Source organism: Oncorhynchus kisutch, linkage group LG13 (genome assembly GCF_002021735.2).
Source record: "Oncorhynchus kisutch isolate 150728-3 linkage group LG13, Okis_V2, whole genome shotgun sequence".
Taxonomy (NCBI): domain Eukaryota; kingdom Metazoa; phylum Chordata; class Actinopteri; order Salmoniformes; family Salmonidae; genus Oncorhynchus; species Oncorhynchus kisutch.
The window spans coordinates 62,976,150-63,001,142 of NC_034186.2; the positions used below are offsets into that span (position 1 = coordinate 62,976,150).

The window sequence follows — 24,993 nt, forward strand, 5'->3', positions numbered from 1 at the left end:
AGTCAGAATTGTCTGTCGTACAAATTCATGAAAACAAAAATAACTTTTTGGTTTTCATTTATGGTTAACTGTGTTAATGTTAGGTTTAAAATCACATTGTAAGAAGATAAATTGTAGAAATAGGCGGCCCGTATCACTTTGTGGCTATAGCAACTAACGTTAGTGACAACCAAGTCAGATCATCCCACTGCGTGAAGTCGTTCGGCAAATATGTCTGCTACGGATGTAGGCGGTTGTGGACCCGGAGCAGGACCCAGTTCGGGTGCTGGGTCCGGGGCATCAAACCCTCGAAAATTTAGCGAGAAAATAGCTCTACATACCCAACGTCAGGCTGAAGAGACTGCTGCTTTTCAGGAGGTTATGATGGACATCACCTCTACCAGGGTAAGTCGGAGGGGGAGGCAGGAGAGGAAAGCTGGAGCAAGTACAGGCCCGGGGCTTGTCAAGAGGGTAAACAAAAAATACGAAAATGATAAACCAATAGAAGTTTAGCGAACTAACTCTAGCCAAGAATGAACGTTATCCACGATTTGCCTTTAAATGTTGGAGTTTGAATGTCTTTCTAGTTATTTCACCTATCTAACGTTAACTGCGATGTTGATTGCTATCTTATCTAACTTGTCAAAAGTGTAATGCGAACCAGCTAGCTAGTTAACTAAAGTTAGCGTAAATAGACTAGTTAGCTAGCCCTAAGTTAGCCATATGTGGCTAAGTAGTATTTCAAATTCAGTAGCTAATGTTAACTAGTTCGTTACGTTACTTAACGTTAGCTTGCTAACTACTTAGCAAGCTAATGTTAACGAGACATTGTAACGTTAGTTATAACTAACTGTTTTAATACATCTTCAAACCTGCTGAACTGTGTGACTGGTTGATCATGTTAGTTACCAGCTATGTTTTGGCTTAACGTTAGTTTTTCAGTGCTTAGCGAACTAGTTGGTCAGACAGGCGGTGCATCAAGTGAAGTGGCACATAGTGGTTGCTGTCAACCACCGCAGCAGAACAGATTGCAAACTTTTGGCATAACTGCAACCCACTCCATTATTTTTCAACTGAGTTTAACATTCACAAAATGGTGTGTTTATAGGAACTCCACGGCTGTATTAAGTACGCCGATTCTGTTCCAAAACGTTTAGCAACGATAACCGTTTACTCCAAACATACATTTTTGTTCAACGAAAACTAGTTTCTATTGGACAAATTCAGGTAGGTCCCTCCCCGTTTTTCATCGTTTGCGCTGTTCGTGTACGTTTGATTCTTTAACGTGTTTCCGTTGCAAGACATAATAAATACACCCCAGGGTTCATTCTAAGGATCTTTCAATTTGAAGTGAATAAAGTTTGAACTGCTTTTCAAACAGATACTAATTAATAATTTGGTTATTAATGAATTTTTATTTTTTTTAACATTCAATCTTTTAGAAGCATGATAATGGCCAGAATTTCCCCCCTCTATGAATATCCTATATCTTTTGAGGTGACTGTGATACAGACTGAGTGGGAGGAATAGAAAGGAGAAGAGTGGGTAATCAAAGTCAGTGACGACTCATCCTCCTAAATTGTATTGTTGGGCAGCACATTCAAGGGCTCAAGTCTTACACTGACTCATCCAAACCCCTCATACCACCCCACTTTCTTCATTCATGGTAATTCCCCTTTGCCATCTCAACCACTGACGTTTCTGGGAATTCCTTTGAGTCCTGTCCTTTACAACCTCCCCATCTAATATACTTTTTGTCGGGGTGGTCAGCCTAATAGCAAGGCAGGCATGCGGTTACCGGTAAATGGAGACGGAGCATGCCGTGAAACTGATGTGCTATGTGTGTGCGAGAGAGAAGGCACAAACGATGGAGTAGAGTAATGCAGAATTACGCTGAGACTTCCCTTTAAAATGTATGCCAAACAAAAACCATTGATTTAAAAGTTTAACAAACCATACAATTCTATGCACGATGACTACTTTGAACAATTTTCACAGTAAATAAAAAAAGTTTCGTAACAGAATTATGGTAAATTCTCACTCAGTTTTATTTGTTTCCAGACTTTGGAACCCCATCCTGAAAATGTTCAGTGGAAATTGTTAAAAGTAGTACTTGTGAATAGAGTTCTATGGTTTGTCAAACTTTAGAAATCAATGTTTTTTTGTTTGGTATACATTTTAAAGTGAAAAATCTGAGTCTGTGTAAATCCGTTACCATGGATTTACCCACTTCCATTCATTCATTGTATTTATTAATACATTTGGTTGTACAACCTGTATATGTGTGGAGAATTCATATTGTCATCAGTGTAAGGAATACTGAAAGTGCTAGCTACTTAAATCGTCTTCGCCTGCAAAAGAGAAAGGGGATTTAAAGATGGAATCCGCAGTAGGGGAAACAGCGCCACCTTCCGCCCCATGGCCATTGTTATTGCTTTTGTTTTGTTGACGAAGCGAAGGTGAGGAGCGTCACCCATAGAAAAAATTGTATCACATATTCTGCTGTTCTATCGCTCGTGCAATGTCAGAGGGGAAAGAAACTTAACTTCTTTGTTGTTGTAATATCACAGTTTCACAATGAAGGATTCAAGCTTTAAGGCTTTTGGACATTTTTAGATGGGTTTGTAAAATATGACACAGTTGGCCTGTCTTATTTGTATGCTGGAACAGTAGTGGTTCATATGAATCCATTTCAGAAGGGAACTTTGTAAGGGCAGATTTAATCTTAAGTCCTATGAAGACCGTGTCTCATTCTTCTGCTGTCATAATATTTTAGACTGCCAATGTCACATTTGGGAGGTACACAAAGCAGTATTTTCCCACTGTCACCTCACTGGAAATGTTTTGTCCTACTTGGAATGTATAAGGCAACTCCTGGGTGTTATTAGCAATATCCAATATACTGGTGGGGATATTGTTGCTTTGTGACTGTTTTCAAAGTTCTTATTTTTCTTCAAAAAAATAATTGAACAGCTTTTCCTCAATACTTGTGGTTTTCCCTGTGAATGATTGTCTTTTTTTTTTTTACAGTGATGAACTCACTGCCGTCTGTTTTAAAGGTTGAGAGACTGCATGAAAGATGTCAGAGGCAGGACAGTACATTTTATAAAATGTCAAGCTTTTACTCAAAAGAACAAGGTCTGAAAAGACACCAAGATGTTTGGCTGTCATTAATGAAAATGGCCAGATAGTGTCTTACTAAAATAACTGGCCAGCTCATTTCAAACATTCTATCGTGATATAGGACAACCACAGCTTTGCAGCTGATAAAGCACACTACAACAAACCCTTGAGGATCTTGTTACCCACTTGATTATATCAATCCACTGATGTGGCTTCTGTCTCTGTGTAGGCTATGCAGCAATCCAGCAGTGAAGTATGTCAAGGGCACAAGTATTACAGTTTGTCTTACAAAAGTCATGAGGTATTCATAAAGTCTTCATCTCCTCTTTGTTCTCCAGATCCAGGCTCAGAAAGTGCGTCTGGCTAGAACCCAGGGCCCGTACTATGGGGGCTCCCTACCCAACGTTAATCAGATCGGCAGGAACCCAGGCGACTTTCAGGTGAGAGAGGTTCACCTTTTTGTATTGTTTGTGTGGGGGTCCACATTAATATATAGCCTAAAAATCTATCCATACAATCACTTGACGCCAATTTAAACACCATGGCGTCTCTCCCTCTTCTCTTGCACCCCTCTTTATCCTCTCTCCCTTTGTTTCTCTGTTCTCCTACTTGTTTCCATCATCGGTCCCCCTCTCTTAGGGTTTGTTCCACTCTAACCTGGACTCCAGTCGCTCCACACGGCACCACGGCCTGGTAGAGCGGGTCCAGAGGGACAGACGCTTCATCTCCCCAGGGCGTCCCTACAGGAAACAAGTATCCTTCACAATACCTCTGAGACCAGAACATCTTCAGACCTTGTTGCACAATCTAGGAGCTAATCCAGAGTTTTGCTCTACTTAGGCAAAGGACTGCTTTGATGATATATTATTTTGTCATTTTCTGTGCTGTGCTGACCAATTCCCTTGTTGTTAATCTCTGATTGTGGATGAGAAGAGTTAAAAAGTGTAACAATTTAGTTGTCGCCTTAACTTGTGTGCTCCTCAGGTGGACAGCTCTCCGTACAACTCGGCCTATCTGTCCCCGCCTCCGGACACCAGTTGGAGAAGGTAATGATCTGGAGTGAACCCCAATCTGCAGAGACATGGGTGTCCTCAGGGAGCCTGTTTTAATTTTTATGTATTGTGCTTAGTTGTTTTTCTCTGCAGCATTATAGCTTGGTCTCACGGTAACAATGCATGCTAACGCGATTGGGACTGACTAACAAGACACCTGATTTTAGCTTTCCTTCATAGCCTTGAATTTAGTTGCTTTTCAGAACTTTGTTGTTTTATTTTCTCCACTTTCCTCTCTTTTTTCTGGCATCCGAATACACTTACACTCTTTTTTTTCCTTCAAGTTTAGGAAAGAAACTCGCACCTCTTCCCTTCTTGCCAATCCTCTTTTTTCTTTCTTTTTCTTTCTTTTCTTTCTCTGCTAAATGGAAAAGGACAAACTCTTTGAGAAAGGGAAACTGGCTTTGACATGAAATTATATGACTCTTACACACCTCCCAACAGTTCCGTTTTATCTTATTCTCTGAAAAAATAAAGGCATGTCGAGATGACTTATAAAGCAGCGTTGATGCATGAATGAAATGAAGGCCGCTCTAAACCAGCGTTTCTCATCCCAGCTTGCTTGGATGCTGCGCTTTGGGAAATAGCCTCCATCAATCAGGTGAATGGAGGGAGCTGCTCCTGTAGTTTGTTTGTGGTGGATTTGGCACAAGTCTGTCCGATTCTTTCCAGATTTGCAATGGGGCTGGAAACACTGATAAACATCTTTGTAAATTCAACTGACGTGAACCGATCGCTGCGAGACCCCAGTTTAGCAGAGAGTTTAACAGCCTCTTTCATAAATAGCCAGTCTTACATGAGCACACACGCATGAGCGCAAGGTCACTCTTGTGAATGCATACATTTGTGCAGATGAGCATGCAGTAACACACATCCACAAATGCACTCAATTCACTCAATATTCTCTGTATCCTAAAAAACGCATCTATGGATGGGCCATGTGTTCTGTAGAATGTCAGTATCCCTCTCTTCCTCCCTCTATCTCTGCGTCTCCTATGCTCGCCGTTCGTCCCAAGCCTTCACTCTCTTTTATTTCTCTCTTTTAATCCTTCTCTGGAGAATAACGGCCATTTTTTGTTGTTGATCACAAAAGGAACTGTTCGGGCAACTTCCCAGGAGACAAAAGCCCGTTGTTTCGCCTCCCCACCATGGCACTCAACAGGTGAATCCCACCCTCTCCATCTATCTTCTCTTCTCCCCCTCAACATAGGGCATCAACTCACTGTCCTGGGGCAGACATTAATAGACGATTGTGCCAGTGCAAGATATGACCATTCAAAGATCTTCCAAGAGCTTGTATATTGAATGAGTTTTTCCTTTTTATATTGAATGAATTTATATTTAAGACTGAGTTCCAATATATCATGGATGGAGTTAGTTTGTGGCTGAGCAGAAACAAAAGTAAGGTAGTGATGTCATGATGTGGTTACCGGAGGACTTTTCTAATGTGTCATGGATTGACTTGAGTAGTTGGTTCCTGTTTGGTGAATGTGTTTGACGTGGCAATGGAAAGAGACCCCCTGGATATATCTTTCTCCTCTCCTGATGCTTTTTTCTCTATGCAGGACCAACTCAGACTCTGCCCTCCACACCAGTGTGATGAACCCCCCTGCAGGAGACCCCTTCAACGCTGGACACACACTCACCCTTCAGGGCAGACTCACTGGTGAGGACTCACTAAAGACTAAACCAACAGCATATGTGTTTAGTTAACACATCGGAGTGGGAGTTGGGGGTTTGCCACTGAGATAAGTGTCTGCTAAATTACCGTATTGTTATAATTGTTTAAGTGGGATTGTGCCTTAAGCCCATTCCCAGTTTGCCTCGGTACTCTGACTCGTATCTCTCTGTGCTCCTCTAGGTCAGAGTGAAGGAGAGGGGAGAAGAAGTGAGTCTAACAGTCACACTCGCTGTACACTAACAATTCTGTCCTACTTTAAACACACCACAAATAATCTTGACAATGGAAAAAAAATCCTTATGACTTGGAGACATTGATTTGTGATCATGCTGTTTGTCATCCACAGTGTTTCCGTACCCAGTTCCCCCCATTGAGGAGAACATTCTGGATCAGGGCAAACTGCTCAAGCCCTGGGACACCAAGAAGTTGCCCCTGCTGTCTTCTCGACCCAAGTCCTGTGAAGTTCCCGGTATCAAGTAAGTAAATCCTTCTGAAACACATCCAAGTCATTTCTACAGCTTTTCTCACAGGAGAGAATAACTTATGTGAAAATGTCTGTGGCTCTAGAAGTTAGCACACAATTATCTACAGAATTCTGTTTCAGTGCAGACACACAGTTATTAAAAACCTGCGATGTCGTGCGTTCATTCAGACCTAATGTAATCTGTTGTTGCTGCTTACATTTAATGTAATTTGTTTAATGTGAAGCAGCAATATATGGAGGGGAGTCTGATAGGAGACATAGTATTGTACTATGGCTAGCGTGTGCCCTCAGGTATGACATATGAATGCATGGCTGATTTTCTGTTGAACACTTTCTGCTGATGTAAAAGCCTCAAGCTCAAGCTCCATTTGTTTTCCATTGAAACATCCATTTGAAATATCTTCCTCCGTTTTCAGCCTCTGTTTGTCTATCCTCCTCTTCTTCGTCATGACTAGCATGACTTTCGTTGCGCATTCTTTTATCTTTCTCTCATAGCTGGGGTTTAGATTGGAACGTGTGTGTAGTGGACATTCTTTATTTTTTCCTCATTCACTTGCTCTCTATCTCTTTCTTTTTTTTTCTCTCTCTGTAATTTATTCTCTCGCTCGCTTTCTCCCCTCTTGGTCTATTCTGTTATTTTTCTCTGTCTGTCTCTGTCTCTGTCTCTGTGTGTGTGTCTGGAGGCTGCTGTTGGGTGTGGATCAGTTTAGCTCTGGGACGCTGAGGTCATCCTGTCTGTAAATCACACGCCCCAGTGTCTAATTCTTGACGAATGTGAGACACCACTGTGGTTTCTCTTGTCTATCTAAATAGTTTCTCCATCTCCTCCTCCAGCATCTTCCCCTCCCCTGACCAGCAGTCCAGCACCCCCCATGCTCCCTCAGCCCTGAACACGGGGGGCTCCCTGCCTGACCTCTCCAGCCTGCACTTCCCGTCACCGCTGCCCACCCCGCTGGACCCAGACGAGCCGGGCTACCCCTCGTCCCTGAGTGGGGGCAGCAGCACGGGCAACCTGGCCTCCACCTTGACCCAGCTGGGCATCAATGCCAGTAACGCCTTCTGCCACTCACCAGGTAAAGGGAGGCACTGTGGGACAGAGGCTGAAGCTTGTGTGTGCCATGTTGATCTTCAGCACTTCTCTCTTGCGTGTATGTTAGTGTGTGCGCTCATGCAGGCATGCTAGGAACAATTACAACCCTTTCCGTCACACTAGTTAAAATGTTTAAGTTGTGACTCAAACGGAGGAAGCTAGTGGGTGTTTGTGCAAGAGGGAGACAGGGCAATATTCATTTAGGTGGACGCGTGCATGTAAGATGTATTTAGAAAGTAGAGGTAAAGTGCAGGGCTGTGCATTCTGAAAAAGTAGCTGTCCTCAGGCCCTATAAAATCCCTGATGCAGACAGAATCAGAGAATCCAGACTCAACGGAATTCAACAATATAAAAGAAATGTATTGAACTTAGTAGGGAATCAACTAACTGTATTGAACTTAGTAGGGAGTCAACTAAATGTATAGAACTTAGTAGGGAGTCAACTAACTGTATTGAACTTAGTAGGGAGTCAACTAAATGTATTGAACTTAGTAGGGAGTCAACTAACTGTATTGAACTTAGTAGGGAGTCAACTAAATGTATTGAACTTAGTAGGGAGTCAACTAAATGTATTGAACTTAGTAGGGAGTCAACTAAATGTATTGAACTTAGTAGGGAGTCAACTAAATGTATTGAACTTAGTAGGGAGTCAACTAAATGTATTGAACTTAGTAGGGAGTCAACTAACTGTATTGAACTTAGTAGGGAGTCAACTAAATGTATTGAACTTAGTAGGGAGTCAACTAAATGTATTGAACTTAGTAGGGAGTCAACTAAATGTATTGAACTTAGTAGGGAGTCAACTAAATGTATTGAACTTAGTAGGGAGTCAACTAAATGTATTGAACTTAGTAGGGAGTCAACTAACTGTATTGAACTTAGTAGGGAGTCAACTAACTGTATTGAACTTAGTAGGGAGTCAACTAAATGTATTGAACTTAGTAGGGAGTCAACTAAATGTATTGAACTTAGTAGGGAGTCAGCTAAATGTATTGAACTTAGTAGGGAGTCAACTAAATGTATTGAACATTTATTAATTAGCCCAGGTTTATCATAAGACATGAACAGAATGCATCAGTGATTTGTATTTCCTGCAAATTTCTGAAGAGGCAATGAGAATTCCCCCATCTGTGTATGTGCGGTGCGCGCAGTTACCACTTTGTGTAGCTATTACCGTTGATGCTAATGAAACAGTCTTCTGGTAGATGGAAAGGCTTTCCCAAAAACATACATTAAATGTTAACAACAAAGCCTATGCCTACCTGGCAGAATATCATGATTATTTGCATCAGTCCAGTGGGTGTTTGTTTTGCAAACTATCATAACAAAAACACAGCTGAACCGCCTCTTGCTAGCTGTGCAATGGAATTAAAGGGTAACTACACCCAAAAATCTAAATTTCAAAAACAATTCCCAGACCTCAAAAGTGGTCTCCTAATGTGGTTTAAGCATTGTTGTGGACTTAAAATCCAATTTAGTTGTTTTTCAATTCAAGTGTCATTTAGAGTATGAAAGCCTGAAAAAATCCCGCAGAAACAGAGACCTGTAAAACTCAACGGAATGTGTAAAATTAACTAACCGCAATCAGGAAAGAAATTAAACAGATTTTATACGGCCCTACTTATCTGTGTTGAGGTGATTTGGCTGACCACACACAGGTAATGTTAACTTCAGTCTAGAGGCAAGGCCTAGGGTGCATGTCAATAGTCTGAGGTGGCTTACTCTTCTCGTCTCTTGAGAACAGTATGGTGAATGCTTACCAGATATTTGCTGGTATTATTCTACTTCTTTCACATCAGTGCAAATTAAGGATAGGAGACGATGAAAGGAAACCTAGTTTGACTCTTGAGATGCACCCTGCAGTTCAGGGCCTCTTCAGGGGACTGAGCTAGCGTTGTACCTCCTGATATGATCGCCAGGAGACAAACTGTGTTTGCAGTTTGTCATATTAAATGTTAAAACGAGGAAATGTTGCAATACATTTTCATTGAATTTTAGATGTTTGTAGTCTTCTACACTGAACAAAAATATAAACGCAACATGCAACAATTTCAAAGATTTTAGTTATTTGAAATGTAAGGAAACCAGTCAATTGAAATAAATTCCTAATCAATGGATTTCACATGACTGGAAATACAGATATGCTTCTGTTCCTCACAGATAAAGTACCTTAAAAAAAGGTAGGGGCGTGGAACAGAAAACCCAGTCAGTATCCGGTGTGACCACCATTTCCCACATCTCCTTTGCATAGAGTTGATCAGGCTGTTGATTGTGGCCTGTACTATTTTTGTCCCACTCCTTTTCAATGGCAAACAAATTTGTGTGCAAATTTGAGAGAAATAAGCTTTTTGTGCAAATGGAACATTTCTGCTATGGTTTATTTCAGCTCATGAAACATGGGACCAACACTTTACATGTTGCGTTTATTTTTTTGTTCAGTCTATGTACTCATTACCACAACTTTTCACACCAGGACTGAAAATGTGTGTATTATTTTATGTAGCTCTATATTCAAATCTGTTTATCGGTCTTGTTTATTTGAACAGGTCTCCTGGCATCTCTTCAGGGGACTCTCAGTAACCCCTCCCTGCAGTCCTCGCTAAGCAACCCCAACATCCAATCATCTCTCAGCAGCCACTCCTTCCCCAACTCCCTCAGCTCCACCTCCTTGCACTCATCGCTTAGCAACCCTTCCCTGCAGTCCTCCCTTAGCTCCTCCCCCTCCCTCCAGTCTTCCCTGAGCAACCAATCCCTGCACTCCTCCCTCAGCAACTCCTCCCTGAGTGGCCAGTCCCTCCACACCACATCCAGTAATCCTAGTTACAATAGCGGGGTGGGAGGGTCCGGCTCGTGCTCCTCTTATTCGCCACTGCTAACTAGCCAGGGGCAGTCGCCTCTCAGCACGTTGCCACGGAGACGAGCTCAGCTCTCCCCTCTGATCCTACCCATGGGAGGGGAGTCTCGCCGACACCACTCCAAACAGTTCTCCCCCACCATCTCTCCTAACTTGTCCTCCATAACACAGGTAATGTCTACCTACGTTCTCCTTTTACCATGATTTAATCACAGGCCAGATAAAGCACTGCCTGGGGGTTGGGCGGTATCCAGATGTTCATACCTTCATGCCGTTCCTGTGCTGCACACACAACACAAATAGTAGACGTCGGGATCTTGATCCAGGAGGGGATTTGTCTCTGCTGTAACCAAGAAGATTGATCTTGCAAGCTAGCCACTTAGTTAGCCTAAAGAACCTGACTAGACGTTAATTACTTCTCTCTCTGGTTGGAACGGTGCTATGCCAGAATGTGGACTCCACAGAGCCGGCGCGAGATATGGCTCGGAAAACGTACATCTATCCAGGAATGGGAGATGGCGCTGTACTCCTAATTATGATGAATCGAGTAGATTGAAATAATGCTAGTTTTTAACTAAACTGCCCTTTTCGTCAGCATGCAAGGGTAGTTGATGGTGCTATATTTATTAACCTACAGCACAAGTTGACTGTAGGTATTAAAAAATATATATATTCAAATTGATGAAAAAAAATTGCCCAATTGTTTTGACGGTATTGAAAATCATACCATGAGTATTTCAAAATATCCTGGTGTGTATATAGTTTATACTGTAAACCGCCCAAGCCTACACGGCACCATAACATTGGCCGACCTGCATGCCAATTGAGTTCGTATTCCATTTCCAATCAATGTGTTTATCTCCTCCCAGGGTGTCCCTCTGGACACCAGCAAACTCCCCATGGACCAGAGGCTCCCTCCCTACCCCTTCAGCCAACCCCAGCAGCAGCTTCATCAGCCAGGTCCTCCAGCATCCCATCAGCCCCAGCAGGCCTCTCAGGTAGGACAACAGCTCTCCCAGCCGTCCGTGGTACTGCAACAACAAAATCAACAACAGCACCAACACCATCAGCTGCATTTGCAACACCAGCTGCACCAGCAGCAATGTGCCCAGTCTCAGCAGGCCCTCCAGCAGCTGCACCTGCAGAACCTGCGCAATGCCCAGAACCAGCAGATGCAGCACCTGCAGCAGCACCAAAGGGTGTCGGTCAAAATTGAGAAGCAGGGTGAGCAGGGCCAGAACTCTCAGTGCCTGCAGACGCAAGACCCGCAGTCAACCCAGCAGCAGCAGCAACAACAACAACAACAGCAGCAGCAGCAGCAACAACAACAACAACAACAACAGGACCAGCAAGACCAACTGCAGCAGATGGAGAAGCAAAGGCAGCAGGGAAATCTTCCACCGCTGCAGCACATCAGCCAGTCCCTGGCCACAGACCTGGGCCTCTACAACGTGAGTGGAGTCAGTGCTAGCCCATACACACAACACACTGCCGCCAATTGGCCCAATAAAGCCACAATTTCCTCTATGTCCTCCTACTATCGGTCCGTCACAGTTAACCTACCTGGCCTCTCTGGGGCAGAGGGGCATGACGGCCACCATGGCTTGATGTTTTTGTAAACGCATGGTGTTTAAAGCAAGCGCAGTGTTGTTAACGTTGGTTATGATAGAAACTGAGGTCAACTAGAATGATCCGGATGATGTAATCATCTGTACAGTTATTATCAAGACAATAACCAGTGACAGCCTGATAGCTTCTGGTCACACCAGGACATATTTTTTTAAAGAGTTTACTCTGTCATCTAGCTAGAATTAGCTCACTATTTTGTATTGCATATTTGTGTAATCAGTTAATTTATTTATACATTTGGCCATGCAAATTGATCACTGTTCAGCCTCTTAGTGTGTGACATCCTCAAGTATCAAATAGTATAATATCATCTCTTTACACTTGACACATTACTCTGCTGTCATGTGATATACAGTACCAGTCAAAAGTTTGGACACCTACTCATTCCAGGGTTTTTCTTAATTTTTACTATTTTCTACATTGTAGCATAATAGTGAATACATCAAAACCATGAAATAACACATGTGAAATCATGTAGTAACCAAAAAAGTGTTAAACAAATCAAAATATATTTTATATTTGAGATTCTTCAAAGTAGCCACTCTTTGTCTTGATTACAGCTTTACACACTCTCGGCATTCTCTCAACTAGCTTCATGAGGTAGTCACCTGGAATGAATTTCAATTTGTTAAAAGTTCATTTGTGGAATTTCTTTCCTTAATGCGTTTGAGCCAATCAGTTGTGTTGACAAGGTAGGGGTGGTATACAGAAGATAGCCCTATTTGGTAAAAGACCAAGTCCAGCTCAAATAAGCAAAGAGAAACGACAGTCCATCATTACTTTAAGACATGAAGGTCAGTCAATCCAGAACTTAGAAAGTTTCTTGAAGTGCAGTAGCAAAAACCATCAAGCGCTATGATGACACTGGCTCTCATGAGGACTGTCACAGGAAAGGACGACCCAGAGTTACCACTGCTGCAGAGGATAAGTTCATTAGAGTTAACTGCACCTCAGAAATCGGCAATTAACTGCACCTCAGATTGCACCTCAAAGAGTTCAAGTAACAGACACATCTCAACATCAACTGTAAAGAGGAGACTGTGTGAATCAGGCCTTCATGGTCGAATTTCTGCAAAGAAACAACTACCAAAGGACACCAATAAGAAGAAGAGACTTGCTTGGGCCAAGAAACATGAGCAATGGACATTAGACCGGTATAAATCTGTCCTTTGGTCTGAGTCCAAATTTGAGAATTTTGGTTCCAACTGCCGTGTCTTTGTGAGACGCAGAGTAGGTGAACGGATGATCTCTGCATGTGTGGTTCCCACCGTGAAGTATGGAGGTGTGGGGTTGCTTCAAGGCACACTTAACCAGCATAGCTACCACAGCATTCTGCAGCAATATGCCATCCCATCTGGTTTGTGCTTAGGGAAAGGGGGATACCTAGTCAGTTGTACAACTGAATGCATTCAACTGAAATGTGTCTTAACGCATTTAACCCAACCCCTCTGAATCTGAGAGGTGTGGGAGGCTGCCATAATCGACATCTACTTCTTCGGTGCCCGGGGAACAGTGGGTTAACTGCCTTGCTCGGGCAGAACGACAGATGTTTACCGTGTCAGCTCGGGCTTAGTGGGACAATCATTTGTTTTTCAACAGGACAATGACCCAACACACCTCCAGGCTGTGTAAGGGCTATTTGACCAAGAAGGAGAGTGATTGAGTGCTACTTCAGATGACCTGGCCTCCACAATCACCCAACCTCAACCCAAATGAGATGGTTTGGAATGAGTTGGACTATAGAGTGAAGGAAAAGCAGCCAACAAGTTCTCAGCATATGTGGGAACTCCTTCCAGACTGTTGGGAAAGCATTCCAGGTAACTACCTCATGAAGCTGGTTGAAAGAATACTAAGCTGTCATCAAGGCAGAGTGGCTACTTTGAAGAATCTCAAATATATTTTGATTTGTTTAACACCTTTTTTTTTAGTTACTACATGATTCCATATGTGTTATTTCATAGTTTTGATGTCTTCACTATTATCTACAATGCAGAAAATAGTTTTAAAAAATATAGAAAAACCCTTGAATGAGTAGGTGTGTCCAAACCTTTGACTGGTACTGTATTTAAAACATAACTTAGGCTATTCAAGAGGCCATCTTGTTATAACTGTGGCTCAATAATTTCCTACTTGATGCTTCACATTTCCTGGACCTGTATAGCTTCTCAATACATTTCCAATGCTCACTCAAGTCTCAACTTGGTTCCATAACTTGCCACTGGAGATTGTTTCACAACATCCTTCTGACTTTGAACATGCTCACAATTTTTTTAGCTGCAGAATGCGGTGTGTGAAACTTGAGAGGGAACGCTGATGTCATGCCCAAGTGAGGTGAAATGGATCCTGGGCTCTGTTGTTGAATGTCTCTATTAATAGGAGTCCTTAGAGCTGGCTGTCTTAGTGTGCTGAAGGGCTGTGACATTGGGACCACAGTGAAATTGGCCTGTAGCATCAATGAAGCCCCACTTCACTGCTACAGTCATGTTGTAGGTGATGTCACTAAACATAACTTGGTATGACGTGTTGTTCTGTCTTTACACTAAAGTACTTGTGTTGTAGGACACATTACTGTTAAACTCTCTGTTGGATGATCCCTACCTGGGCCTGCAGATCGCCTCCAGACAGAACCAGCAGGTATACCATTTCTGCAGACACTATTTCTCTCAGGCTCATATTTGTATTGACTACTGCACCTCTGCTTTCATTGCTGAGTTCTGTTGTACTGTATTTGTCTGCCTGAGTTCACATTTGGTGTTTTGTCCCAGTCTCAGTTCAACATGGAGACTCCGGGAGACAGCCTGTCATTCAACCACGGTGGCTTGGGCTGTGGGAGTGGTAGAAAAGGCCAGGAGGAATCCTACCACCCCAACCATGGCTTCCTGGAGCTCCACGACTCAGGGGATAGGCAGCACCTTAACAACCAGAACTTTGGGGGAGAGGGATGCCACAACGTCCCTAACATCATCCTCACAGGTGAGATCTGGGCTACCACTTCAGCTATTACTCCCCTGTAGGAGAGAAATGCTTTCCAAGTACATAATTATAACTACAACTAACACTAACCCTGAGTGGCTCAGTTGGTAGAATATGGCACTTACAATGTAAAGGGTTGTGGATTTGGTTCCCGCTGGGGCCACCCATTCGAAAACGTATGCACTCATGACTGAAAGTCCCTTTGGATAAAAGCGTCTGCTAAATGGCACATTTATTATTACGTATTACTAGCCCTCTTTCTTCACCAGGAGACAGTTCGTTGGGCCTTTCCAAGGAGATCGCCAGCGCCCTGTCCCACGTGCCAGGGTTTGAGATGGACTCATTTGCTCTGGATGACCCCCTCAGGATGGACCCCCTGGCCCTTGAGGGGCTGGGCATGCTGGACGGGGACTTCATGCTGACTGACCCCGCCGTGGAAGACTCCTTCCGCTCCGACCGCCTCAAGTGACCCTCCCCCAGGAGTGGATATGGAGGAGTGAGGAGGGAAGGGGGTTGGAACGACCCCAGACTGAAGTGGAACAGGTGGGGTTGAGCCCTGCTTTGTTTCCCCCTCCTTGGCGATTGACCCAACCACAGCATCTGCGAATAAAAGGTCAGGTGGGAGGTTTTGGACAGTCTAGTGCAGGGATCTCTGACTGGTCCCGGAGAGAAACTGGGAAGCAGGCTTTTGTTCTACCACAGCACTAATACACCTGTCAAATAATCAGCTAATCACTGTCTTAAATCTGGATCTTGATTATTTGAATCGGGTGTGTTAGTGCTGGGCTTGAATAGAATTCTACATGCTCTCCAGGACCAGAGTTGGAGGCACCTGGTCTAGTGGGGACCTCTCCACATGCTTTTTGTGAGGTGATGTGGTGGTGGGGAAGGTTGGAGGACAGGACTGACATGTCAGTGGTGGAGCAAGTTCGTTTACGGTTCTTTCCGCTACATCCAGGCAGTTATCGAAAATGCACTCGTGATGCTTAAGAGAAAAAAAGAAAATATAGGCATTAGCTTGTACGAGTCTTATCTGCATGTAAACAAATGCACTTCGGATAATGCATAAACGCAGGGATCACGCATGAAGTCAGTTACACTTGAAAATGCCGTCTTAAAAACCATACCATATGCATTCTGAGACAGGACTTTCCCGACTGGTCTTTCGGCTTTGTCTGTCTGTGTTCCATCATTCCAACACCAGTATGGGGAGGCTGGAATATCGGCCATGTTCGCCATCTTTCTACTGCAAGAACACACAGTAGATCTGGGGTATTTTCTGGATTACATCAACCCAACCAGAGACCGTTCAACCAATAGTTGCCAATTGACATGTCATTAAGTGTTTCCATTTTATTTAAGTTTGGTGAAGGTAATTCAATGGCGGGCCTTGCTAGCTATAATTCAGATATAGTTCAGTCTTTCAACGGACAAGAGAAGAAAGTGTTTTTTTGGAGAGGTGACTTTCTCAGTCCCTCGGGACAAGTTGGCACTTATTCATTTTAGTGTCTGGACGGCATATTCGTCTGTAAGATTATCACTGTGCCTGTGTTCAAGACCCAGCTAAATTGACCTTTCTCATTTAACGTCTGTTAACTTGAATCGTCTTGATGGTTCCTAATTGAAAAAAAATGACCAAATCAATCGTCTAAGGATATTGTCCTCATATTGAACCAAGTAGTCCACAGAATCCATTATCCAACTCTCCTGTCTATAAAAACAACAAAGAAAATAACACATTTCATTGCACCTGTCTGGTGTGTGACAAAATATTTTTGTATTCTTTTTTTAAACATGTCCCAACATGACAGATGTTGCCATTCTGCCAGCCTGCTTCTATACCATTGAGCTTCTCAGTAAGTTTAAGCTGAGGACCTTTTGCTATGTACCACCCCTGTGTGCCTGCTATCTTCCAGTCAGATCTTAGACCTACCCTCTTCTGCACATTTCCTTTAAAGCAACTAGGGACTGTTTGTTTTTAAATGTGTGCTATTGACAAAGTGTCTGCCTTCCATCAAGAGAATTGGCATTGTTGATATGAAAAAGGCAGAGGAAAAGGAAAAGCCCTCAATACATTGAAATTACATGAATTGGAGTTGTATGTTTTATCATTGAGTAATTGGGAAATGGCAAGGCCAAAACCAAGTAGACTAATGCATAGCAACATTTTTGCCATAGTATATATTTTAACTGCTACTACTATCCTAAGGCCTTGGAGCTTTAGTGTCCGTTTTAGTCAGGTAATCCTAGCCACTGTGATTGACACCTCTAACCCCTCCCACCTGCTGCACCTGTCTTGCCACAGCAAGGGCCAGAGCCAGATTATAGTAACATATTTTTATGTAACAAAGTAGTTATTACTATGAAGTTTTATTTTTTAATTAAAGGTGGTCTGTCTTTGTATATAAATGGATAAATAATTGAGAGTATATTTAAGAAGAGAAGCCTTTTGGTTCCGCAACACCCTGAAACCGGTTGCATGATTTGAAAAGCAACAGGTTCTGAAAGTAGTCCATTTGCTATGCAAAGTGTTCTTGTGCATGTCTCTGGGAGTTGCCAAATATTTTTTTAATTTAGTACATTTGCAAATAGTACATTTGTATCATACTATTGTAGTGAAAACACTTTTTTTTTAAACTAATTTTTGGGGGCTTTTTTATTGGTTTTTAAATGGGCATATTTTGCTTTGGTGACAATGTTTGATATTGGTGTCTGATGACTACTGTAAGTTTGACATTGTGTGGGAGCAACAGGAAGTTAGTGCTTGAGATAATATCGTTAAACTTTCATAACGACAAAGGTTATGGAAATCAGCCCTTCTTTCCAGTGTGGACTGAAAGAGGCCATGTTTGACAGACTTAATAAACACAAGCATTGCAATTTGGATATAGAAAGCTGTATGCAACTGTTACATCATAGATTTGTGGTAACATCCATCCTAAAATGAAGTAGTGCTGTTCTGAAGTTGTGCTAACATGGAGTTTAACCCCCTTATTGACAGATATTGAAGTACCTCTAATTACCGGTATGCTTTATTTCAACCATATTGCTTTTACACTGATCATATGAGCCAAATGTAAATCTTTTTTGACAGGAGTGGTGGTTGAAGTGGTTTGAGTATCAAACCTATGGTAAAACCCATTCACTACTGCCCCCTATCCAACAGTAATAGTGTGGGTTTGCAAAGTCTCCTTTTACCACTGTGAGCCAATGTTGTGCCTCGATGTAAACTCAGCAAAAAAAGAAACGTCCTCACTGTCAACTGCGTTTATTTTCAGGAAACTTAACATGTGTAAATATTTGTATGAACATAACATTCAACAACTGAGACATAAACTGAACAAGTTCCACAGATATGTGACTAACAGAAATGGAATACGATGTCCCTGAACAAAGGGGGAGAGGGGGAGGGTAAAATCTAAAGTAACAGTCAGTATCTGGTGTGGCCACCAGCTGCATTAAGTACTGCAGTGCATCTCCTCCTCAAGGATTGCACCAGATTTCCAAGTTCTTGCTGTGAGATTTCTGGGGGGGAATGGCCCTAGCCTTCACCCTCCAATCCAACAGGTCCCCAGACATGCTCAATAGGATTGAGATCCGGGCTCTTTGCTGGTCATGGCAGAACACTGACATTCCTTTCTTGCAGGAAATCACTCACAGAACGAGCAGTATGGCTGGTGGCATTGTCATGCTGGAGGGTCATGTCAGGATGAGCCTGTAGGAAGGGTACCACATGAGAGAGGAGGGTGTCTTCCCTGTAAGGCACAGGGTTGAGATTGCCTGCAATGACAACAAGCTCAGTCTGATGATGCTGTGACCATGACGGACCACCCCACCCCCCACAAATCTGTCCTGCTCCAGAGTACAGACCTCGTTGTAACGCTCATTCTTTCAACGATAAACGCGAATCCGACCATCACCTCCGGTGAGACAAAACCGTGACTCGTCAGTGAAGAGCACTTTTTTGCCAGTCCTGTCTGGTCCAGCGACGGTGGGTTTGTGCCCGTAGGTGACGTTGTTGCCGGTGATGTCTGGTGAGGACCTGCCTTACAACAGGCCTACAAGCCCTCAGTCCAGCCTCTCTCAGCCTATTGCGGACAGTCTGAGCGCTGATGGAGGGATTGTGCGTTCCTGGTGTAACTCGGGCAGTTGTTGTTGCCATCCTGTACCTGTCCTGCATGTGTGTTGTTTGGCTGTACCGATCTTGTGCGGGTGTTGTTACACGTGGTCTGCCACTGCGAGGACGATCAGCTGTCCGTCCTGTCTCCCTGTAGCGCTGTCTTAGGCTTCTCATAGTACGGACATTGCAATTTATTGCCCTGGCCACATCTGCAGTTCTCATGCCTCCTTGTAGCATGCCTAAGGCACGTTCACTCCCTGTAGCGCTGTCTTAGGCTTCTCATAGTACGGACATTGCAATTTATTGCCCTGGCCACATCTGCAGTTCTCATGCCTCCTTGTAGCATGCCTAAGGCACGTTCACGCAGATGAGCAGGGACCCTGGGCATCTTTCTTTTGGTGTTTTTCAGAGTCATTAGAAAGGCCTCTAGTGTTCTAAGTTGTCATAACTGTGACCTTAATTGCCTACTGTCTGTTAGCTGTTAGTGTCTTAACGACCGTTCCATAGGTGCATGTTCAGTAATTGTTTATGGTTCATTGAACAAGCATGGGAAACAGTGTTTAAACCCTTTTACAATGAAGATCTGTGAAGTTATTTAGATTGTTACGAATTATCTTTGAAGACTGTGTCCTGAAAAAAGGGTGTTTCTTTTTTTGCTGAGTTTATATTTTGCTTCTTACTAGGCTGGTGGTGTTGGTAAGACCACAAGTCATTTTGAAGAGTCATAATAATGCATTTCCTATTTAGCCATTAATGAGGAGGTATAAAAAAATATCAAGTTAGCGTGAAAATCATATTTGAAAGTGTTAGAAGTTGTTCTGCATTGCTTAGTCCTGTGTTCCCTATTTTCTGTGGCATGTTTCCTGTATTTTCAGATTTAGTTTAGTTCTGCACTGTGGACCATTCCCAACCAAAACTGAAAATATTATTTTGAAATTATATTTGAATTGATAGGCTATATAATGGAGATTTGAATGAGTCCTTTTTTAAGTGGACTGTAGGGTAGAGTGGACGGAATGTCTTGTCTGTTTAGAAGGAATCATGTAAGTGTGGCTAGTATATTTTAGATTGGGTCTGAAGGGTATTCTGATGAAGTACCAGTTAGTTTCAGGGTCAGCGCTGGCAGTTGACTCGAGGTGTGATGATTAAATGATCTTCACCTGGTGTGAGAACAGACTTGAAATGCAGAGAAAGTAATTTTATTGTTTTCACTGTTATTCTGCACTTTGTCATTTAAAAACCCAAGAGCACGCCCGCCATTGGTTGTCTTGCTTGATTAGTCCATGGTGATGCATGTTTGCTCTACCAGTTGTTTGATTTAGAATATGTGACAATGTTACGCAATGCCTCTGAGAGATATCGGTCACTTTGCCAATATAGTTGGCTTGTTGAAAAATCTTCTTCATGCAATTATTTAAATGTTTTTTATTTAACTAGGCAAGTCAGTTAAGAACAAATTATTATTTACAATGACGGCCTAACCCGGACTATGCTGGGCCAATTGTGTACCGCCCTATGGGACTCCCCATCACGGCCGGTTATGATACAGCCTGGAATCGAACCAGGGTCTGTAGTGACGCCTCTAGCACTGTGATGCAGTGCCGTAGACCGCTGCGCCATTCAGAAGCCCAAAATTATCATGTGTATCCTAAAGTTTGAATGTGTACACTGCAGTTTTTAGTTACTGAGGAAAGGAGAAATATTTGCTCATTTATGTTTTCCCCCTCAGTATTCGTTAGTTACACCAAGTGAATTTGTCTAACGTCTTGGCAATTCTTCACAGCTGCAATTTGATGTTTCAGCTGTCATGCTTATAGAGAGCAATAGTAATGTGGTATTTTTGTAGGCACTAATGGAGCTAGGCTTACTCCACCATGGCTTGTTGGCCAAAGCCTATGGAGAAATTATTTTGGGGTTTGTTTTGATAAATACAAAAAACAAGGCCTGTGTGATCTTACATTTTGTTCTATGAGATAATCTTCATTCCCTAAAGTAAATTTTTTGTGAATTTTTAAGCATTTATGTAATCAAAATAAGCACATAAAGGGTTCATAATTCATAAAGGTCATGTTAACAGACATACATCTCATTGAACAAAGCATATAAAATCATCAAAGGATGTGTTAATTAGCCCCAAACCTCATTCATTTCCACTATAGGAACGGCTGAACGAACCTGAGGTTTCATTTCCGATTTTTAGGACTACATGGAGGCTCTGCGCTCACAACTTCATAGATCTCTCAGCATCTGTCTTGTGCAATAACATTGTAGTTGAAGACCATGCACGGCAATAACATTGCCAGTAGGGGTTGCTGTTGAACAGTGAAGTTGTGTGATGGGGATCAGTCAGATGGCCATGTTAATTGCTGTTATTGTTCAGTGTATTTTACGGTTGTAATAAAAACATTTTTGCTTTATGTTTAGGGTCAAAACCATATGTATTTTGCGTTTTCAGAGGAATACATTTAAATGTTTATTTTACATTTTTAATATCCAGGGAACCCATGTGTGTTGTAAATACTGTTCCTAAACCACTGTGCATCTGAAACCTAACAAGAAAATATTTGTACCTTCACATTATTTTACAAAAAATAAAAAATCCTGTCAAAGGATGGTTTTATATTGTATTATTATCCGCGTTGTCATAACAGATTCACTGGTCTCCAGTAGAGTGACAGCTGTAAACAAAACCCAACAGCTGCATGCACGCGGGGGGTGTCCACCAATTGTTTTTACCCTCGCATCTTCCTTTAGTTTTTATAATGAATATTGCCACAGCAAACGTGTTTTTAAATGCACAACAATAGACGCCAGGGTGTTGAACAAATTAATAATTAGTTTGTATGTATTAGTAAAATAGTAGCGCACTACCAAGTCGCAATGTTCTGAGAGCTCTTTCAGTCTGTAGCACTGGAAGTACGACAGTGTTTTAGTTTCCCATCTTGACCGAATGAGCTGTTTGCAGCTAACCTCACAACTAGCAAGAAGCGGACTGACACGAGAGACATCTGCACAGGCTCTAATTAGAAACCGACTCATGGACGCTAAACGCTAAATATGTCCTAAACAGGATGATATCCAAAGTGAGCAATCAGAACTGCCAGCAAGGATTACAAGGTAAATTATATTGCTAGTTAAATAGTGGTAGTAGCGTTAGTGTCCCCACAATATTTTGTTTGTTAGCTAGCTAGGAAGCTAAGTAACGTCAGCTAGCTAATACTTGTCTCTGCTCTGGGTTAATGTCACACAATTCAGGTATGGTGACAACTCAACCCCCGAAACCCACAGTAATAGTTGTAAGCCAAAATACCAAAGTATCTGTAGTGCTGCGCTAACCGGCTAATGTGCGAAGCGATAAAACAGTAGTGTGGTGTGTGTAACGTTAGGCTATTTCTCATGCTGGCCCGTGTTGTGATCCAGCGAGTGATACCAAGCACTGGCAAATGTATATGGTACAACCGATTTTAAAGTAATTAAAGGTTGGTAGTAATACTACATCGCCTGGTGCTCCCTGCCCCTAGTCCAAAATGTTAAAATATGTTGCCAGCGCGGACATTGATCAAGGATATTTGACGTTGTACTGCGCGTGCATCATGTTTTGCATTGGAACGCATTTCTCTGCATTTGCCATCTCATAAACCGTGTTGTCCATTCATGGTACTTTGTGGATTTAGAAAATGCATTGTGCATTTATCGTGTTTCTGCTTGAGTATTAAGCATACCTACATCCTGCAAATGCATCATTTTCCACAACGATATGGGATTACCAGTCGTGTAGCGTTGTTTCGTGGGCCCCTCAAGGTCCGAGCAATATTTATTCAGAATATTGACCAGAACATTTTTTACAAAAAATATTGACGGAGTTGACAACAGACATTCAAGACAGACATATATTTGTGTCTCAAAAAATATATAAATACATTTGTAAAATATAGAAAATTATTCATTTGAAAATACCCAATTAAAAACACCCATTCTGTCTGATCTTTCAGCGTTCTGATGGAGTTGACATTAGACAAAAATCTGGAGGTTTTTACGGAGTTGAATAGTACTTGTTTCGTCTTTTCAAGTGGTATACACAGACTATCGATTTTGTTTTTCCACAGTTATTTTATGATTCTAAAACCTAACTAAATGTAGCATATTAGAATAAAAATTAATATTCTATCAGGCAGATGCAGTTGACCATGGCGATTCCAATATTGTTTGTTTAAACTGTGATAACTTTACAGACAATGAGTGGTCTTGTTGCACTACATGTAATGAGGACATGAATAAGGGGTCCTTATGCTGACCCTGCTCATTCCTGATTAATTTAGAATTTTAGAGAAATCTGGCGGAGTTGACCAAACCCCGGGACACATCTTTTAGGAATAACAGTTTTGAGAGAGCTGTTCTTTAAAGTCACAGAGGGATATTGCAAGAAACTACATAAGAACATTTTTCAGTTAATGTCCAGTATTGGCAGTTTAAATTATATTTTTTAACACTTTTTGGACTGTTTGAAATTGGAATCCTTTGCACCGGAGAAGGGCATTTCCAGGCATAGAGCCGACATGGAAATGAGTAATAATTAAAGTATTTTGAAAATCCTTATTAAATATTAAATATTTTTCCAGGTGGCGCAATGGTCCAAGGCACTGCATCTCAGTGCAAGAGACGTCACTACAGTACCTGGTTCGAATCCAGGCTGCGTCACATCCAACTGTGATTGGGAGTCCCATAGTGCGGCGCACAATTGGCCCAGCGTCATCCTGGTTTGGCCGGGGTAGACTGTCATTGTAAATAAGAATTTGTTCTTAACTGACTTGCCTAGTTAAATAAAGGATGAATAAATATTATGATCCCCAAAAATGTCAATCTCAAATAACTATATAAATAAAGCTTGCTTGCCGGACCAGAATCTCTGAGCTATGCTTGCAGGGGTGTGTGTTATGCCAGGATTTCTTCTAGCTAAATATGCAGGTTTAAAAATATATACTTCTGTGTATTGATTTTAGGAAAGGCATTGGTGTTTATTGTTAGGTACAGTCGTCCAACGATTGTGCTTTTTTTCGCAAATGCGCTTTTTGTTAAATCATCCCCCAACGTTGCATTGATTATATGCAACGCAGGACACGCTAGATAAACGAGTAATATCATCAACCATGTGTAACTAGTGATTATGATTGATACTTTGTTTTTTACAAGATAAGTTTAATGCTAGCTAGCAACTTACCTTGGCTTCTACTGCATTTGAGTAACAGGCAGGCTCCTCGTAGAGCGTTGGACTAGTTAACTGTAAGGTTGAAAGATTGAATCCCCCGAGCTGACAAGGTGAAAATCTGTCGTTCTGCCCCTGAACAAGGCAGTTAACCCACCGTTCCTAGGCCGTCATTGAAAATAAGAATGTGTTCCTAACTGACTTGCCTAGTTAAATAAAGGTATAATTATTTTTATTTTTATTTAAATCGGCACACAAAAATACTGATCGGCCATTCCGATTTAATCGGTCCACCTCTACTCTCAATGCGCAACGTTACTATTTTGACAGTGTCATGCATCTTGCCTCACATCTGCCATTGATTTGATTTATCTTATCATTTTGGCAATACGGTTGTTTGGAAATTCTTCCCCATTTACAATGTTTCAAACAAATGTTTCAGCATATGGAATAAAATCATTTGCCCGTAGCAATTTTTGTGCTGATATTGAATAGGGACCAATAATAGAGCTGTTTAAAGCTCATAGGTGATGTTTAGGGTCAAACATCTGTTGGCAGGGAGAATTGTAGGCTAAACACATAAACATGATTTTTGGAAAGCTCATGCGATGTTATCTTCTACAACAGTTAGCCTGAACATCTTCCTAATATGGAGTTACAACCCCCTGCTTTTGCCCTCAGGACAGCCTCAATTCGTCGGGGCATAGACTCTACAAGGTGTCAAGCGTTCCACAGGAATGCTGACCCATTTTGACTCCATTGCATCCCACAGTTGTGTCAAGTTGGCTGGATGTCCTTTGGGTGG

At 42.1% G+C, this 24,993-nt stretch overlaps 2 protein-coding genes across 7 annotated transcripts in view; both read left to right on the forward strand.

The window, feature by feature from the left end:
* Window positions 1-14: 14 nt before the first annotated feature.
* Window positions 15-21,595, forward strand: LOC109901947 (CREB-regulated transcription coactivator 2). 2 transcript variants are annotated; one of them, XM_020497969.2, is made up of 14 exons: window positions 16-384; window positions 3,441-3,542; window positions 3,742-3,855; window positions 4,087-4,148; window positions 5,248-5,316; window positions 5,720-5,820; window positions 6,016-6,042; window positions 6,182-6,311; window positions 7,154-7,392; window positions 9,956-10,434; window positions 11,133-11,714; window positions 14,452-14,526; window positions 14,658-14,865; window positions 15,135-21,595. In XM_020497969.2, exons 1-14 carry the CDS (start codon window positions 211-213, stop codon window positions 15,332-15,334), a joined length of 2,562 nt encoding a protein of 853 aa, XP_020353558.1. In that variant the 5' UTR covers window positions 16-210; the 3' UTR covers window positions 15,335-21,595. The 2 variants fall into 2 exon arrangements, with proteins under 2 accessions (XP_031642737.1, XP_020353558.1); XM_031786877.1 differs by lacking the exon at window positions 5,248-5,316 and having other exon boundaries at window positions 15-384.
* Window positions 21,596-21,705: 110 nt separating this feature from the next.
* The window catches only part of LOC109901946 (DENN domain-containing protein 4B-like), a 44,161-nt gene continuing 40,873 nt past the window's right edge, over window positions 21,706-24,993 (forward strand). For 3 of the 5 annotated variants that reach the window (XM_031786873.1, XM_031786876.1, XM_031786874.1), the window contains exon 1: window positions 21,706-22,102. The gene's annotated coding sequence lies outside the window, so the exon portion shown is untranslated. The remainder of the gene's footprint in view (window positions 22,103-24,993) is intronic. The other 2 variants (XM_020497966.2, XM_020497968.2) reach the window with 1 other exon arrangement.